This window comes from Zootoca vivipara, chromosome 7, assembly GCF_965207765.1.
Source record: "Zootoca vivipara chromosome 7, rZooViv2.hap1.1, whole genome shotgun sequence".
NCBI lineage: Eukaryota > Metazoa > Chordata > Lepidosauria > Squamata > Lacertidae > Zootoca > Zootoca vivipara.
In genome coordinates this window covers 5502553-5521030 of record NC_142590.1, presented here as the reverse complement: position 1 = coordinate 5521030, position 18478 = coordinate 5502553, and the positions used below count along the sequence as shown (strand labels likewise).

General features: G+C 42.2%; 2 protein-coding genes across 9 annotated transcripts in view; one reads left to right on the top strand and one right to left on the bottom strand.

The window, feature by feature from the left end:
- Positions 1-18478, bottom strand: part of ANKRD45 (ankyrin repeat domain 45) — a 32479-nt gene that overhangs the window by 13245 nt on the left and 756 nt on the right. For 6 of the 8 annotated variants that reach the window (XM_088674857.1, XM_060276602.2, XM_060276601.2 and 3 more), the window contains exons 2-5: positions 16608-16923; positions 15753-15920; positions 5006-5100; positions 3635-3773 (exon numbers count right to left, since the gene is read on the bottom strand). In XM_088674857.1, coding sequence (XP_088530983.1) covers positions 3635-3773; positions 5006-5100; positions 15753-15920; positions 16608-16908 — 703 coding nt within the window. In that variant the 5' untranslated portion in view covers positions 16909-16923. Of the gene's footprint in view, positions 1-3634; positions 3774-5005; positions 5101-13848; positions 14091-15752; positions 15921-16607; positions 16924-18478 lie in introns of those variants that run through there. The other 2 variants (XM_088674858.1, XM_088674859.1) reach the window with 2 other exon arrangements.
- TEX50 (testis expressed 50) lies at positions 9236-10836 on the top strand. Its single transcript, XM_088674860.1, has 2 exons — positions 9236-9704; positions 10450-10836. Exons 1-2 carry the CDS (start codon positions 9375-9377, stop codon positions 10714-10716), a joined length of 597 nt encoding a protein of 198 aa, XP_088530986.1. The 5' UTR covers positions 9236-9374; the 3' UTR covers positions 10717-10836.

The following is an 18478-nucleotide window of genomic DNA, read 5'->3' as shown; positions in this document are numbered from 1 at the left end:
ATCTCTCACTGCCTCCATTTCTTCCCCTTCTATTTGCCAGGAGATGATGGGACCAGTGGCCATGATCTTAGTTTTTTTGATGTTGAGCTTCAGACCATATTTTGCGCTCTCCTCTTTCACCCTCATTAAAAGGTTTTTTAACTCCTCACTTTCTGCCATCAAGGTTGTCTCATCAGCATATCTGAGGTTGTTGATATTTCTTGCGGCAATCTTAATTCCGGCTTGGGATTCATCCAGTCCAGCCTTTTGCATGATGAATTCTGCATATAAGTTAAATAAGCAGCCTTGTATATAAGTTAAATATACAGCCTTGTCGTACTCCTTTCCCAATTTTGAACCAATCAGTTGTTCCATATCCAGTACTAACTGTAGCTTCTTGTCCCACATAGAGATTTCTCAGGAGACAGATGAGATGATCAGGCACTCCCATTTCTTGCCATAGTTTGCTGAGGTCGACACAGTCAAATGCTTTTGCGTAGTCAATGAAGCAGAAGTAGATGTTTTTCTGGAACTCTCTAGCTTTCTCCATGTTTGCAATTTGGTCTCTGGTTCCTCTGCCCCTTCGAAATCCAGCTTGCACTTCTGAGAGTTCTCAGTCCACATACTGCTTAACCTGCCTTGTAGAATTTTAAGCATAACATTGCTAGTGTGTGAAATGAGCACAATTGTGCAGTAGTTGGAGCATTCTTTGGCACTGCCCTTCTTTGGGACTGGGCTGTAGACTGATCTTCTCCAATCCTCTGGCCACTGCTGAGTTTTCCAAACTTGCTGGCATATTGAGTGTAGCACCTTAACAGCATCATCTTTTAAAATTTTAAATAGTTCAGCTGGAATATCATCACTTCCGCTGGCCTTGTTATTAGCAGTGCTTTCTAAGGCCCATTTGACTTCACTCTCCAGCATGTCTGGCTCAAGGTCAGCAACCACATTACCTCGGGTGTCCGAGACCTCCATATCTTTCTGGTATAATTCCTCTGTGTATTCTTGCCACCTCTTCTTGATGTCTTCTGCTTCTGTTATGTCCTTTCTACTCTTGTCCTTTATTATGGTAATCTTTGTACAAAATCTTCCTTTCATATCTCCAATTTTCTTGAACAGATCTCTGGTTTTTCCCATTTTGTTGTTTTCCTCTATTTCTTTGCATTGCTCGGTTAAGAGGGCCCTCTTGTCTCTCCTTGCTATTTTTTGGAAATTTGCATTCAATTTCCTGTATCTTTCACTATCTCCCTCACATTTTGCCTGCCTTCTCTCCCCCGCTATTTGTAAGGCCTCGTTGGACAGCCATTTTGCTTTCTTGCATTTCCTTTTCATTGGGATTGTTTTCGTCGCTGCCTCCTGTATAATGTTACGAGCCTCCATCCATAGTTCTTCAGGCACTCTGTCCACCAAATCTAAATCCTTAAACCTGTTCCTCACTTCCACTGTGTATTCATTAGGGATTTGATTTAGATTGTGTCTTACTGGCCTAGTGGTTTTTCCTACTTTCTTCAGTTTAAGCTGGAATTTTGCTATAAGAAGCTGATGATCTGAGCCACAGTCAGCTCCAGGTCTTGTTTTTGCTGACTGTATAGAGCTTCTCCGTCTTTGGCTGCAGAGAATATAAACAATCTGATTTCGATGCTGCCTATCTGGTGATGTCCATGTATAGAGTCGTCTCTTGTGTTGTTGGAAAAGAGTGTTTGTGATGACCAGCTTGTTCTCTTGACAGAATTCTATTAGCCTTTGCCTTGCTTCGTTTTGAACTCCAAGGCCAAACTTGCCAGTTATTCCTTTTATCTCTTGATTCCCTACTTTAGCATTCCAATCCCCTGTAATGAGAAGAACATCCTTCTTTGGTGTCATTTCTAGAAGGTGTTGTAAGTCTTCATAGAATTGGTCAATTTCACTTTCTTCATTCAGCACCGGTAGTTGATGCATAAACTTGGATTACTGTGATGTTAAAAGGTCTGCCTTGGATTCATATCGAGATCATTCTATCATTTATAAGATTGCATCCCAGCACAGTCATACCTTGGTTTAATTACGTCTTGGTTTGAGTATTTTCAGTTAAAGTACTCCGCAGACCTGTCTGGAACAGATTAATCCACTTTCCATTACTTTCAATGGGAAAGTTCGCTTCAGGTTAAGTACGCTTCAGTTTAAGCACACACTTCCGGAACCAATTGTGCTTGTAAACCGGGGTACCACTGTACAGCTTTTCCCACTCTTTTGTTGACTATGAGGGCCACTCCATTTCTTCCATGGGATTCTTGGCCACAGTAGTAGATATGATGGTCATCTGAACTGAATTATGTCCATTTTAGTTCACTGATGCCCAGGATGTCAATATTTATTCTTGCCATCTCATTTTTGACCACATCCAGCTTACCAAGGTTCATGGTTCTTACATTCCAGGTTCCTATGCAATATTTTTCTTTACAGCATTGGACTTTCCTTTCGCTTCCAGGCATATCCGCAACTGAGCGACCTTTCGGCTTTGGCCCAGCTGCTTCATCAGCTCTGAATCTACTTGTACTTGTCCTCCGCTCTTCCTCAGTAGCATGTTGGATGCCTTCCGACCTGAGGGGCTCATCTTCCAGCGTCATAATTTTTATATGCCTGTTGTCTTTGTCCATGGAGTTTTCTTGGCAGGGATACTGGAGTGGCTTGCCATTTCCTGCTCCAGGTGGATCACGTTTAGTCAAAACTCTCCACTATGACCTGTCCATCTTAGGTGGCCCTGCACGGCATAGCTCATAGCTTCACTGAGTTATTCAAGCCCCTTCCCCACAACAAGGCAGTGATCCAAGAAAGAAGATTCCAACTAAACATCAACAAAAACTTTATGACAATAAGAGCTGTTCAACAGCTTGAGGTCTCCCTCAAGAGGTTTTTAAGCAGACATTGGATAGCTATCTGTCATGGATACTTTAGTTGAGATTCCTACATTGCAGGGGGCTGGACTAAATGACCCTTGGGACCCCTAGCAACTCTACAATTGAATTAAAAAATAAAAACGATATACATATATAAAATCTGTTCAAAGCATACACATACTTAACAATAAAAACAGTACAACATCAGCCCTTTCATTAAAAGCAGTTTCCAAAAGCCTGCTATTTACCTGCTGGTGAAAGAACAACATGGAAAGAGCCAGTCTAGCTTCTCTAGGGAGGGAGTTCCAAAGTACAGTATAGGAGCAATCACTGAGAAGGCCCTTTCCTAGTTATAGGTAATAACCAGCACTTTGAATTGTGTCTGGAAACAGACTGGAAGCCAGTGGAGCTGTGCTATAGTTATAGGTTATAGCCCCCTATAACCTCCAGCCCCAGTCAGCAATCTGGCGGCAGCTCTTTGAGCCAGTCGAAGTTTCTAAGCACTTTTCAAAGGCAAACCCTTATAGAGCACATTGCAGTACGTAATCCAAATGGGATATAACAAATGTTAGTGTCATTGTGGCCAAATCAGATATCTTGCAGATGGCCAGAACTCCCATTTATATTGCAGTTTTCACTAATTCCACATCCTAAGGAATGTGCAGGGTTTCCAAGGCAGATAGTAGTATATCGGCACATCTTTCTCCGTAAGAAAGATTCTCCGAAATAAAAATACAAAGAAAAGTATTTCCATTTAGTAGGGGGGCTCTGGTACTCACGGGGCGTAGCCAACTTTGTGAAGATGGGAAGCATTATGTCCTCCAGCAACTGTTTCTGCTCCACAAAATCTTCCAAAGTAGCCTCTTTTGTGTTTTCAAGCCAATCTGACTTGGCTTGACAGGCCTTCAGAGAAATATTCTGCACAGAGGGGTGAAAGCGAGTGTGTCATATGGGAAACTAGAAAAACTAACCAATCAATTGAAGCTAATCAGGCACTGCCATCTGCTGCCCAGTAGTAGTACATGTTGCTTGCCTCTGCTTTTGTTTGCACAGTTGTTAAGTAAGAAAATATTACAAAAACACTCTAGGTCTCCAATGCTCTCTCCAACAAAGAAAACCAAAACCTGGGTAGCACTGCTACTGGAACATCTAAAAACATGGTGGGCAGCACACAAAAATGCTTATTTATGATCCCAAATTGTTGTATTTAAATACAGTGGTACCTCTACTTACGAATAACTCTACTTACGAATGTTTCTACTTACGAACGGAGCTCCGTCCACCATCTTGGATGCGGTTTGGATAAGATTTTTTCGACTTACAAATTTTTAGATAGGGTTGCTTCGACTTACGATTTTTTTCTCCCAATGCATTCCTATGGGATTCGACTTACAATTTTTTCCGACTTACGAATGTGGTTTTGGAACACATTAAATTCATAAGTAGGGGTACCACTGTATTGTGCATTCTCCACTACAGTGGTACCTTGGGTTGCGAACATGATCCGTTCCGGGACGCAGTTCGTAACCCGAAATGGTCGTAACCCGAAGCGCCATTTTGCGCATGCGCAAAGCGCAATTTCTGTGATTTTCGCACATGCACAAACCACATGCGCAGAACAAGCGCACAGCGGAAATACTTCTGGTTTGCGGAGTTCGTAATCCAAGGTGTTTGTCTTAGAATTTTGAAGTGTCAGGCATAGCTCTAGTGGCTTTAGCCCAAACGTAGCAGAGTTTTCCTGCACAGCGCAGAAGCTAGTTGAGGTGGAAGTGACTAGTCGGCTAGACGCAGAATAACTATTTACAGGATTTATTAAAAGAAAATAAAAGCAGCAGATTTTCTGCATACAAAGCAAAGCAAAATAAATCCTTTCTGTCTCTCTCTCTCCAACCATATACACAGCACTTCTACTCCTAACACCTAACAAAAACCAACTGTGCTAGCATTCCTTGATAACAGAGTTCAGTGCTGGTCGTTAACCAATCAGAGAGAATAGTTTCTAGGTCAGGCAGACCTTGGCTTTCTGCCAAGAGTAAATTGACACTGCCTTGAGTTAATTGTGTGAAGCAAGAATCTGTAAGTTTCCCATGAGAACCAATTAACCAATTAACAGAAACTGAACAGTTTGTAACCGAGGTACGACTGTATACCTTATCTTCTTTATTAAGCCTTCCCTGAACTTTCTCAGGATCAGTGATTGTTGTCTGGATTTGGAAGATCAAGTTCCGTAAATTCTGCTTAGCTTCTAAAAAGAGAGAGACAGAGAGATTATAAGCCCTAGGTAAGTGTTCGTATTTCTGTACTAAAGCTATAGTCAAAGGTAACAATGACCATTAACTAAGAACCAGTCATCATCTAAATTCACACATTTTTATAAGGTACCTATAGGTTATCAATTGCCAGTCTCTTACCATAGTGCTCATATAATGTGAGACGCTGAGGTTTTCTATATGAATGAATGAATGAATGAATGAATGAATATTACATAGTGTCAAAGTTTAGCACATTCCCTTTAGTAACAGAAAATTTGAGGACACAACAACATTCAATATAAACATATATTTGTTTCATGGTTTTCATGCCACAGTCAAAAGTATAACCTGCCTATCTTCTATGGCTCCCTCATCTACTCCAATCACCTTTTGAGCACCAATCTAGTCCTTTCTCGGCAGGCGATAATGATGCACTACAGGACAGCTCAAGAAGCTACAGTTAGAACTGGATATGGAACAACTGATTGGTTCAAAATTGGGAAAGGAGTACGACAAGGTTGTATATTGTCTCCCTGCTTATTTAACTTATATGCAGAATTCATCATGTGAAAGGCTGGACTAGATGAATCCCAAGCCGGAATTAAGATTGCCGGGAGAAATATCAACAACCTCAGATATGCAGATGACACAACCTTGATGGCAGAAAGTGAGGAGGAATTAAAGAACCTTTTAATGAGGGTGAAAGAGGAGAGCGCAAAATATGGTCTGAAGCTCAACATCAAAAAAACCAAGATCATGGCCACTGGTCCCATCACCTCCTAGCAAATAGAAGGGGAAGAAATGGAGGCAGTGAGAGATTTTACTTTCTTGGGCTCCTTGATCACTGCAGATGGTGACAGCAGTCACGAAATTAAAAGACGCCTGCTTCTTGGGAGAAAAACAATGACAAACCTAGACAGCATCTTAAAAAGCAGAGACATCACCTTGCCTACAAAGGTCCGTATAGTTAAAGCTATGGTTTTCCCCGTAGTGATGTATGGAAGTGAGAGCTGGACCATAAAGAAGGCTGATCGTCGAAGAATTGATGCTTTTGAATTATGGTGCTGGAGGAGACTCTTGAGAGTCCCATGGACTGCAAGAAGATCAAACCTATCCATTCTGAAGGAAATCAGCCCTGAGTGCTCACTGGAAGGACAGATCGTGAAGCTGCGGCTCCAAAACTTTGGCCACCTCATGAGAAGAGAAGAATCGTTGGAAAAGACCCTGATGTTGGGAAAGACCCTGATGTTGGGAAAGATGGAGGGCACTAGGAGAAGGGGACGACAGAGGACGAGATGGTTGGACAGTGTTCTCAACATGAGTTTGACCAAACTTACTGCGGGAGGCAGTGGAAGACAGGAGTGCCTGGCGTGCTCTGGTCCATGGGGTCACGAAGAGTCGGACACGACTAAACGACTAAACAACAACAACAACAACAACAGGACAGCTATTCTTCCTTTCTCCTACTGACTTACCTTTGAGTTGGGGTGGGTGACCTTTTCCAGTGGGAGGGCCACATGCCCTCAGAGAGAACCTTCTGTGAGCTGCATACCAATGACAGGCATGGCCAGAAGCAAAACTTGGGTGAAGCAACATATGTGACTTTTGCCTTTATACAACAGGCTACATTCAAGTCTTTTCAAATCTAGAGGTTTCCACATACTTACCTCTCCATCCAGGCAGGTAAGATGCATTATCACAGTTCAATGCACTCAAGGGGCAAGTGGTGGATTAGGGCTATTGGTAGAGGTGATAATGCCTTTTACCTGCCTGGAGTAGGGCTAAACAAAATAAAAAAAATCCTTCCAGTAGCACCTTAGAGACCAACTAAGTTTGTCATTGGTATGAGCTTTCGTGTGCATGCACACTTCTTCAAATACACAAGTAGGGCTGTTGGCAAGGGAGGGGGTGTGGTCTGGAGAGTGTTCCAAGAGCCAGCCAGCCAGACCTGGAGGACGGCATTAGGCCTGTGGCCCCGAGGTTCCCCACTCCAACTAGGTTTTCAGTTCAATCTGAAATGGGAACTGAATTCCCTTTTGTGAGTTGTGATGTTATTGTATCCCCCTTTCCTATATAAAGACATACTTTGTAACCTCTGACAAGACACACCAAAGAGAAACTAGGCAAAGGAGGCTTTAGGCTTAGATTGTGATTCCTGGACACCCTTCAACTCTCTTCCTATAAGTACCCTTCCTATAAGTACCCCCAGTACAGAGCACTGAAACACACACAGTTACAGTGTGGCCACTTTCAGATGATCATAATCAGCTCAATAAGCCATTATGTGGATGAGTCTTGTCCCCCGTATGCTTCACTCCTCTGTCCAGGTGCTCCAGTGAACAAACCAGGGAATCCTCCGTTAATGATAATTTCCTGTTATGTCTGAACTGGGAAACTTTGGTTAATGGCTTTGGACTAAACCAGGATATGAAGCCGTGGTTTGAATTCAGCTTCATATTCCAACTTGCTCAGAAACCATTAACTCTCACTTGTGATGAGCAAAGTACTGTTGCTGCATGGGGTGGGGGGCACAAGGGTCATTTGTTATCTAGGTTTACAGCTGAATTCAGCCAGGGTCTCTCTACCATTCACCTTGGAGTCTTACCGGTAGTTTATGTTTGCATAATCTTGAATTTTTAAAGACATTGATGCGATTAGAATTTAAATAAAGTCAATTTTCTGTAATATTGATTACTAAAACAATCTCATTTTGCTTCAAAACCCAGTACACTAATTATTTAACACTTAACAAAACTGAGATAAGTCTTTAACCGTGCAGAAAAAATGAACAACTTTTAATAAATTTTCAAATCTAGGCCATGCTTTTTTTGTTATCAGAACTATGAGATGCCTTGTCTAATATTATTTTTAAATGCTTCTATGTTACTGCATTGACTGACTTCCAACATGTTGTGTAACAAAAATAAGTTTGTACAACTGGACTTCTAGTTTCTCTTCTCCCCCCTACAGCCCCTCATATGCCTAGAGGGTTCCCCAGCTCTGTGGAACAGATTTTCAGGGTGTGCAGAGATTGCCAAGGTGAAGGGAGGAAATGAAGGTAAGGGAGGAAGGTAAGGGAGGAAGGTAAGGTGAAGGGAGGAAATGAAGGTACCTTGCACATGCCGGTGCCCACTCTTGCTATGTTGGATCTCATTCAGGAGTAATAAGACTCATCCAAATGACTATGTAGTAGTATTCCTTCACCTTGCAATTGCATACATCCGCCAGAATTCATAAGCCAACTGTACTACAGTCATACCTCGGTTTAAGTACGACTCGGTTTGAGTATTTTCAGTTTAAGTACTCTGCGGACCCGTCTGGAACGGATTAATCCACTTTCCATTACTTTCAATGGGAAAGTTCGCTTCAGGTTAAGTACGCTTCAGTTTAAGTACTCCACGGACCGTCTGGAACGGATTAATCCACTTTCCATTACTTTCAGTGGGAAAGTTCGCTTCAGGTTAAGTATGCTTCAGGTTAAGTACAGACTTCCGGAACCAATTGTGTTTGTAAACTGAGGTACCACCGTATTATATTATGTAAAGGTAAAACATAAAGGACCCCTGGACGGTTAAGTCCAGTCAAAGGTGACTATGGAGTGTGGTGCTCATCTTGGTTTTCAGGCTGAGGGAGCTGCTGTTTGTCCACAGTGTTGTGTGTGTTTGTCCACAGACAGCTTTCCGGGTCATGTGGTGCAACGGAACACCATGACGTGTGCCAGAGCACATGGAAACGCCATTTACCTTCCCGCCACAGCAGTATCTATTTATCTACTTGCACTGGTATACTTTCAAACTGCTAGGTTGGCAGAAGCTGGGACAAAGCAATGGGAGCTAACCCCATCACACACATTCGAACTGCTGACCTTCCAATCAGCAAGCCCAAGAGGCTCAGTGGTTTAGACCACAGTGCCACCTATGTCTCCCTGTATTATCTGACAAATATAAAGTAAGCTTTTGAAAATTCCCAGCTTTATAAACTCTCCATACTTTGCAATCCTAATGACATCATAGAAGCTTTCATATATAAAGATCAGGATCCCCCTTTATGACATCACAGAACCCTTCCCCAGCTGATGGGTTGATTATATTGCCTGCATTCAAATCTCTCCAGTGCTCAGGCTGAGAGCTTGGTCATGATGGAAAGATTTATTTGATTAGAAATCTTTTTTTAGACAATCAGTATGAACTTAAACAGTTATTTGCTACGATTCCTACACAGGGAACATCAATTAGCAGAAGACATTTCTTGCTGAAAATTTCACAAAATGTTTTCTCAAGGTCCTTGTCAGGTTTCTCTCCTTTGGACAGTCTTATTATTTCAAGATGTTATTGGCTTTTGTGAACGACCAGCTTGGACAAGAGTTGCTTGGGAAATGACTCCACAGGATCTGGAACTACTGGCGACTAAACAGCAATCTAACTGTTTTCATAATTCAATGTGTCAAGTATGCCATTGTTTTACTGGCTTGGGACTATCCAAAGAGTCTCTAGAAGTTGTGTATGCAGGTTGTAAAGTAGCATTCCTCATAGTGATTGGTTTAGCTGTCCACTACCTGTTCATGAAACTGAAATTGACACTGGCGAAATCCACAACGGTAAGATATTCTCAGTTAGAACATTGTCTGGCTTCCTAGCTTTAATTTCTGACTTTTAACTCAGATTCTAATTTAATAGAAAAATATATGTAAAAAAACCAAACCATGAGTCTTAATGCTGATCCCCTCCTCCTTCCTAGTCAGAAGTACTTTCTAAGTAACACATGTCAGCACTATAAATGTACAGGTTTTATTTAACATAAGTTTCCTCTACAGAATCCTGGGAGTTGTAGTTTGAGCTGACAATTCTGTTAGAGATCCTTAGCACTCACAGAACTGTGATTTCGCTAATTCTTTGCAAGGACAAAACCATGTATAGTCTGGTGTGTAGATATGCCCAATGTGTGCTTTGTACACAAAAACTAAATTATGAACAACTGAACCACCTGGGACTCTTAACTACAGTGAACTGCTTAACTTATACTTTTACCTACTTATACCTACATATATTTTAAAGAATCAAGTGATCTCGCCATCTAATAAGCTCAGCTTTCACAGAACAGCAGATAGAGGACCAATGAGCATACTACAATAAATCCAAAGGGAAGGAGTAGCAGATGTTGTTTTTTATGCCACAGGGTCAAATCCAGGACAGCAATCTAAGACCAGGAGTACAGGGATTTCAGACATCAAATTTCTCTTAAAAGGCATAATAGCAGGGTCAGCGAAAGAGATGGCAACACTATTTAACTTGTAAATAGCTTCTGATGCAAAGTATTCTTCCCCGTTTTTCCATTTTTCTCAGCCCTGTAGGACAATGGTCCAGGCACTTGCGGTTCCAGTTGCTACCAAAGTGAATGAGGAATACACCCACAACATGGACAAAATGGTCTACAAGCTGGTGGCCAACACCTCCAAGATGATGAAATACATGAAGCATGTTGCTCACCGTTACAAGAAAGAAGTCAAATATCGCAAATTAAGCAAAAAGAGCAAAGCAGATGAATTTGATGAAGACGAACAGTTCTTCCCAATTTGTCCCCACAACCACAGCTCCAGTGGAGACACATAATGCATGAAACATAAAACTCAGGTTCTTCCCTGCTATGTTCAGCTCTTCCTTTCATAATCTTTCCAATTATACTCTTAAGTCAACGGGGTAGCACAATAAATGACAAAAATCTCAACATGCTTGCTCAACCTGTTTGAGAAGAATTTAATGAAGAATCTTGTGGATGGTTGAGGTGAAAGAGGCCCAAATGAAAGGCTATTAAACATTTTTTTAAAAAATCTAGCCAAAAATTAAAGCCTGTATCTGATATGCTGTGATTCTTCCATATGACCCTGCTGTATTTAGCTACTTCAATTTTGCACAATTAGGATAAACAATACTACATTTGTCTGTCAGAAGATTCCTTTTTCACTGGTAACAAAAATACTATGTTAGCAATTAAATGCCAGCCCACCTGAATAGATTTCATAGCTAGCCTTACCACTAAGGTAGCATTTTTATGGCAGCAGTGAACAAAAAGGATTTCCCTTCCATTGCTATCCTGATATAGCCTCTGCTCAGGAGTGACAGGCAAAAAGGGTCATAATGCATGAAACCTAAAAAGCAGGCAAACAGGCATGTGACTCCAAGGGAAGTAGAGGGTGGACAAGAGATGCAATGGCAGAGGCTCACGTTTACGTGAGCTTGAACTCACCTGACAGAACAGTGTAAGACATCAGGGCATGAAAAAATCCCTCAGCAACCCAGCAAAACCTGGTCCCTTTCCTTGGAACAGCTGTGCCTGCCACCCATTGCATGTCAGCAATAACACTTTTTGCAGCCCTTGTTGAGGAACATCTCTTCCCTTTAGTCACTGAGGCAGCCATGCACACTCCCTACAGAAATGATAGAGAAGAGTACTCATCGTTGAGTATCCCAATCGTGTGGATTGGGATAGATATGCCATCCCAATCCACACAAACTCTTCCTGGGAAGCCAAAGCAACACAGAACGCAAACCAAACCAAATCAAATACAGTAAATGCAATCAAATGTATCCCACAAGCACCATGTAGAACATCATCCTGGCTCAGCTAAGAACTAAAAATGGAATCCTCACCAGTGAATGTGCCTTGCTGTGTTCCCTTCACTGTTAAAGTGTGGACCACAGCTGGTTTTCAACTCAATTTAACTATTGAGATTTGAGGTATCCCCTGTTCAGTCATGTCTTCAGGCGGGCAAGATACATAGTATAATTAACAAGATAGCTCATTGACCTGTCTCCCATTCTCAGAGGCATACCTAGGCTCTCTTGTGTCCTTTGCAAGGAGCTGTATTGGTGTCTGCAAAGCCGGGAGAAACTCTGGAAGTCAACAACCAAACTGACAAACTGACTATAGAGTGAGTGAGTGAGACAGAGCTCCTGGCCTAGGAAGGTGTCTCACCGAAATCAAAGGAGACTTACTTCTGAGCAGTCATATACAGGGTTGCACTGTTAGGGGCTCAACTCTACCCATACCAAAGTCTGCCCCACAAGTTGGAGGGCTGTAGCTCAGTGTACAGTTTTGTTGCAAGTAGAAGGCCCCAGGTTTAATCCCCAATGGCATCTCCTGGTAGGGGTGGGACAGAGCCCTGCCTTCAAACCCCTGAGAGCTGCTGCCAGTCAGTGTAGATGACAATGAACTAGATGGAGGGATGACTGAACCCACTTTAAGGCAGCTCCCTTTGCTTCCTAAATTATTTAGGGGGGGGAGCATCCACAGATGACTGAGTCTCTTATCTTTTTACTTCACTTTTAAGCACACACAGCAGAGGCAGATTTAGGGAAGCACAACCAGTTTGCCAGTTTGGGTGACACCTGGCTTGAGAGCAGTACATGTGGAAAGGATCTAGGAGTCTTGGTAGACCACAAACTTGACATGAGTCAGCAGTGTGATGCAGCAGCTAAAAAAGCCAATGCAATTCTGGGCTGCATCAATAGGAGTATAGCATCTAGATCTAGGGAAGTAATAGTACCACTGTATTCCGCTCTAGTCAGACCTCACCTGGAGTACTGTGTCCAGCTCTGGGCACCACAGTTCAAGAAGGATACTGACAAGCTGGAACGTGTCCAGAAGAGGGCAACCAAAATGGTCAAAGGCCTGGAAACGATGCCTTATGAGGAACGGCTTAGGGAGCTGGGTATGTTTAGCCTGGAGAAGAGCAGGTTAAGGGGTGATATGATAGCCATGTTCAAATATATGAAAGGATGTCATATGGAGGAGGGAGAAAGATTGTTTTCTGCTGCTCCTGAGAAGCAGACACGGAGCAATGGATTCAAACTTCAAGAAAGAAGATTCCACCTAAACATTAGGAAGAACTTCCTGACAGTAAGAGCTGTTCGGCAGTGGAATTTGCTACCAAGGAGTGTGGTGGAGTCTCCTTCTTTGGAGGTCTTTAAGCAGAGGCTTGACAGGCATATGTCAAGAATGCTTTGATGGTGTTTCCTGCTTGGCAGGGGGTTGGACTGGATGGCCCTTGTGGTCTCTTCCAACTCTATGATTCTATGCCTGCACTGGGTGCTGAGCCGAGAGGGTGCCATAGCAGATGCTGCAATAACGACAAGCAGCAGAAGGAAAGTTGGAAGGGCACCAAATATTGTCATTGCAAAGGGCACTGCTTTAAGCCAAAGCTGGCTACTGCACACAGGGGTGGGGGAGAGCACACTTCTGGTTGGAGGGGGGAGAGGTTCCATTTTCCCAAGTGTTGCAAGCAGTGCCAGAGAGCCCTGTCATGCACCAAGGGGCTTCTGGCAGTTCCCTCACTGCGAGAAGTGAACCAGCCAGAGGAGCTTCCCATTAGTGGTGGTGCCTGCCCTGTGGAACGTCCTCCCATCAGATGTCAAGGAGATGATTATAACCTTTAGAAAACACCTAAAGGCAGCCCTGTATAGGGAAGCTTTTTAAGGTTTAAGGTTTAAGGTTTTTATATACATTGGAAGCAGTCCAGAATGGCTGGGGCACAAATAATAAAGTATTATTATTATTGGTCTGTCCATCTCTAGGGGCAAAGAGCAACCCAGCTTCCCCACCTCCCTCACGGTTCCATCACCCTCTCACTTCAGCAGGGCAAGTTCCTCAGGTTTCCTTCTTTCGCCTCTTCCTCCTCCCCTCATGCTGGTGCTACTGTAATATGTTGGGGGCAACTATTAGTGCAAAGACAGCCATGCTGAAGACAAATGCCTGCTCCTCCTGCTGCCTGAGGCAGGGAGCTGGTGAGAGCGATGATCCATAGGGAAGCCTTAGCTATGGCTCCAGCCACTGGCCAAGTTGGGCACAGCTAAAGCTGGAAGGAGAAAAGGGGGATTCACAGGCCCTTTCTGCCTGTGCGCACCCTCACCTGTGGCACAATTTTCATGCCCCACTGGGATTGCAGCCTTGGTGGGTGCCACTTCACCAATGTCTAGGTATGCCCATTCTACAATGGATAGCCACCGTTAGACTAGACAGGTCTTTTTTTTAATAAACATTTTTATTAGATTTTCCAATTTAAATATTTAATCCATTTTCAAATTATACAAATTGAAATTATACAAATATCAATTAAACAATTAATCCAAATCTTCTGCCAAATTATACAAATTTAAATTTGACTTCCCATGCTTCAGACTCAGAAAGCCTAGTCCTCTTATAGTCACTGTTTTCTAGGTTGGTAGGAGTTGGGACCGAGCAAGAGCTCACCCCGTTGCGGGGATTCAAACTGCTGACCTTCTGATCGGCAAGCCCTAGGCTCTGTGGTTTAACCCACAGCACCACCCGCGTCCCAAGTTAAGCATTATCATGTACTAATATCTGCAGATGAAGTTGCTATTAAAGGCACAGGAACAGAGGTCAGTTAAAAGTTGGGACACAGTAACTTGCACTGTGTTGGCACTCTTGTTTCCAGAAGCGCCTGCTGATCATGGTACATTCAAGGCTGGTCACGAGGCCATGATATACCATAATCCCTCAGTTCAAGTGCATTTGACTTGCATGATTTCAACCATACATGGCTTGAAGGTGGGGTGGCTGAAACTGTACAAGTCAAGGCAGAGAGCTTAAAAGCTCTTTTCATGCTGGGTCTGATTAGGGCTACCCAACACATAAAGAGCTTTTAAGCTCTTCACCTTGCTTGCTGGGCAAGGCCTGCCCAGCATGCTGGCTCTGGAAGGTTCCGGGATACTCCTTGCGGGACAATCTGAGTTCCTGTAAGATCTTCCACAAGCATCACTAGCCTTCTAAAGTTGCTTGCTGGGCAATGCCTGAGGCAGTTTTAAGGTAGTGTGACTGGTTCGGTTGCACTGGTCACTGCACTGCAATGCTGTAGAATGGAGTGCAAGAGGCGGGCATGCACTGAATTCTAGCATCACACAGGGGCCACTGAAATTTGAGAGCCCAAAGTCCACCACTGGCAAGGCGCACTCAGCTGACTGGCTCTGGTGATACTGGGGATGCTCTTTATCTCCCCTTCACTCATTAGCTGCGGAGCAGTTCCAAGGATTTGACTATACACAATTTTTGCTTATATGTGCAATTTTTGGAACCAAACCCCTGCGTATGATGAAGGGTTACTGTAAACCACTATGAGACTGTGTGCAAGAATGACACTGTTTTCTTTGGTTACAACTGATTGATATTTGACAGCAAATTTTATTTAAGTGTGTCTTTTATGCTATTCTTCAAATAGATGGCGAGCCTGTAGTGAGAAGAAGCATAACAGAATGCATTGTTAGGACCTGCCTTTCTAGGCTCACTGTGAATTTTTGCAGAACTGATCTCACTGAAGCTCTAGGAAGATCACTAGGTGGCAGTTGGGCACCAGACCAGACAGGATAGTTGAAAAGAGGGCTTCCAGTAAGGACTGAGAGCATTTTTGTATGGATGGGGATCTAAGGCTTGGAGATCAGGATGCCACCCAATCTTGGTGACCAAGATGAGAGGCAAAGCTACGTTTCTCTGACCAAAATCCCAGCACTGAATCAGCCCAAAGGATCTTCATGCATTTCAAATCATATTCATTTGCACCTGTCTAGAATTATGGTCTTATCATGAGTAAGATCAGATCCACATCTCAAAGAAGCATAGGAGGCACCACTCTTACCTGCCCAATCCAAGAATGCAACACATTCTGTTTGCTCATATCGGCAGGCAATATCTCTAGCCTTTTCACCCCGGGAGGTGGTTGCATAAATGTCAGCTTCCAGTTCTATAAGAGTTTTCAAAGTCTCTAGTTGGCCCCAGGCTGCAGCACAATGGAGGAGTGTATAACCTGAGAGAGTGAGCCAAATTAGAATGAATAGTTTTATACAGTAATCAGTACCCGTTTATAACATTCTCTCTTTCCATAATTAATTCATTCACAAAACAACCAAACATATCCAGCCACTTGGAAGCGATCATTTTAACAAGGATGTACCTTTAGCATCTCAATCTTGAGACTCAAATCATTCATTTATTATTATTTTTAAAAGCGGGTTATCAGCATTCATTTACAAACAGACAAGCAAATAGTGTCTACTTAAGGTTCTGGTACAAAAGGGATTATGTGCTCGAGATACAATGTATGTTTAACATCCCTTTTTTATTGTAGTCTGTTCTTATTGATCTCTTCAAAAATGTTTCCCATTATCTTGTGAATAATATTATAGATTTTCAAAGAAAACCCAACTTTTGCTAAACAGATGGTGCAAATTTTGTAAATAATAAATGTAGGTACTTCTGTCAAATGTATTCCAGCTGAAAACTGTTATGTTCTGATAATGCCTTATAGGGCATTTTAAGGAAAAACAGACTTGTTATGAACTGCTTGCATGGTGTTCTGCAGAGAGGAAGGATCACCCTCAGACAACCAGGTAAAGAGGGCTTTCCCCCCAACTACAGAGAAAAAAAGTATGAGCAGGCAAACTAGTAAAAAAATTGTGGAGTACATTTTTTGGATAACTGGTCAGTTATGTACCTCGGGCCGTCTTATCCTTCAGATCAACCCCATATCTTGCCAGTGTCCGGATAACGTCACTCTGGCCAGCCATACAGGTTGCATAGAGCAGGCCTCTGCCCACAATATCCTTTTCCATTAAAAGCCGATTGGCTTTTTCATGATCAGGATCTTCCAGGTCCTCAAAAATCTGTTGTACTCCCTCTGTGTCACCAGTTAGACAAGCTCTCAGGAGAGGATTGAAAGTTGCTGGTTCCTCTTGAGGCTTCAAGTTCTCATGCTCACTTTTGTTTGCCAAGTCCACTGACTCTGTTGATTCCATTTTCCTGGGATAAGCCTGAAAAGGAACAAAATGGAACCTCTTTAAGCAGAATGTCCTAATTTTTGTCTGCAGGAAATTCATAGTATCTGGTCAAGGACAAATCAAAAGGTTGTTAGGTCTCTAAGTATCCTTTCTTTTTGACTAGGGAATGTTGGAAGAAAGAATAATAATAAGAAAGAAATCCATCCTAACAGCTATCAGCTCACCCACGCATGACTGCATTTTTACCTTTCCTCATTCTATTCATACATTTTCCATCCAGATTTGTGGCTGAAAACTAATATGCTTCCCATCTTGCATGTCCACTAATAGGTTTTCTTGTGACTTCTGAGAGTAAAAAAGAATGCAAAAAAACTACTTCTGAAAAACCTTGTATCACCAGAATTACTACACTCACAGTGTGAATCTGTGCATGTTTATCCAGAAGGAAGTCTTACTGAGTTCAGTTAGTGCACATAGGATTACAAAGTTCCAACATAACTTTCTCAAAATGTGACCCATGAATATTTGATTACACTACTGCCATAACAACATAGAATCATAGAGTTGGAAGAGACCACAAGGGCCATCCAGTCCAACCCCCCGCCAAACAGGAAACACCAAACATGTGTTTGAAGAAGTCAGGTAGATATCAAAATATTATCTCCTGTTGTTCATAAACAATTGGGTGGAACCATCCACTATGAACACCTAATGTTTTTTGTATTCCACAACATCTGTAAAAAGCCCTATCTCCATGAGCTGTGCAAGATTCCAGGGGATGCATGTGTGCTATACCCAGGGCCTGTGTTTCCTTTTGGGGGTTTTCCCTAAGAAATGAAGTACACGTATTTGTCAGTCCCATTCAAGATGTACCAAATCTATTTATTATTATTATTATTATTATTATTATTATTATTATTATTATATTTTGTATTTGTATCCCTCTTGTACAGCCAGTGTAACCTGGAATGATGAGATTTGGGGTACAAAACATTTGGGAGCACCAAGCTGGAAAAGGCTACTCTGTGTTCTGCTAAGATTGCCAAGTGCCAACCTCTCCATGAAGCCTTTGACATGTTCTCCACTGTGAGGAAGTCTAACTGAAATGAAGTCTTGTGCCCATAGCTTGACAACAAGAAGTCCCTTTTGAGGCAGAGGCCTTTGTTCTTTGTAAATGTGCCAATGGTATGTGACTGATGCTAAATAAATAAATGAAAATAAAATAAAATATAAACACCAAATAACTTTCTGAACACTCAGATCATCCTGCCTGATAGCAAAACTACAGGGTTTGTATTCAAGCAACTTTTTAAAAAAATTCATAAAATTTATACCCCACTTGATTGTGAAAAAGATAAAAAGATAAAACAATAAGTTTGAGGGGAAATTCACAACCATACTTTTGAGTATTTTAACTTTTGTATGTTTTAAGCAGATTAAAATCACCCCAACTTTCTAAGCCTGTGGGTAGGCATGCCTGAACAAGAATGTTTTTTGCATTATTTCCCTCAGAATAGAGCCATTAACAACGACATAGGTTTATTGATTTTGATATGTCTACACTGAGTAAAAGTCAGTTGACTAAAAT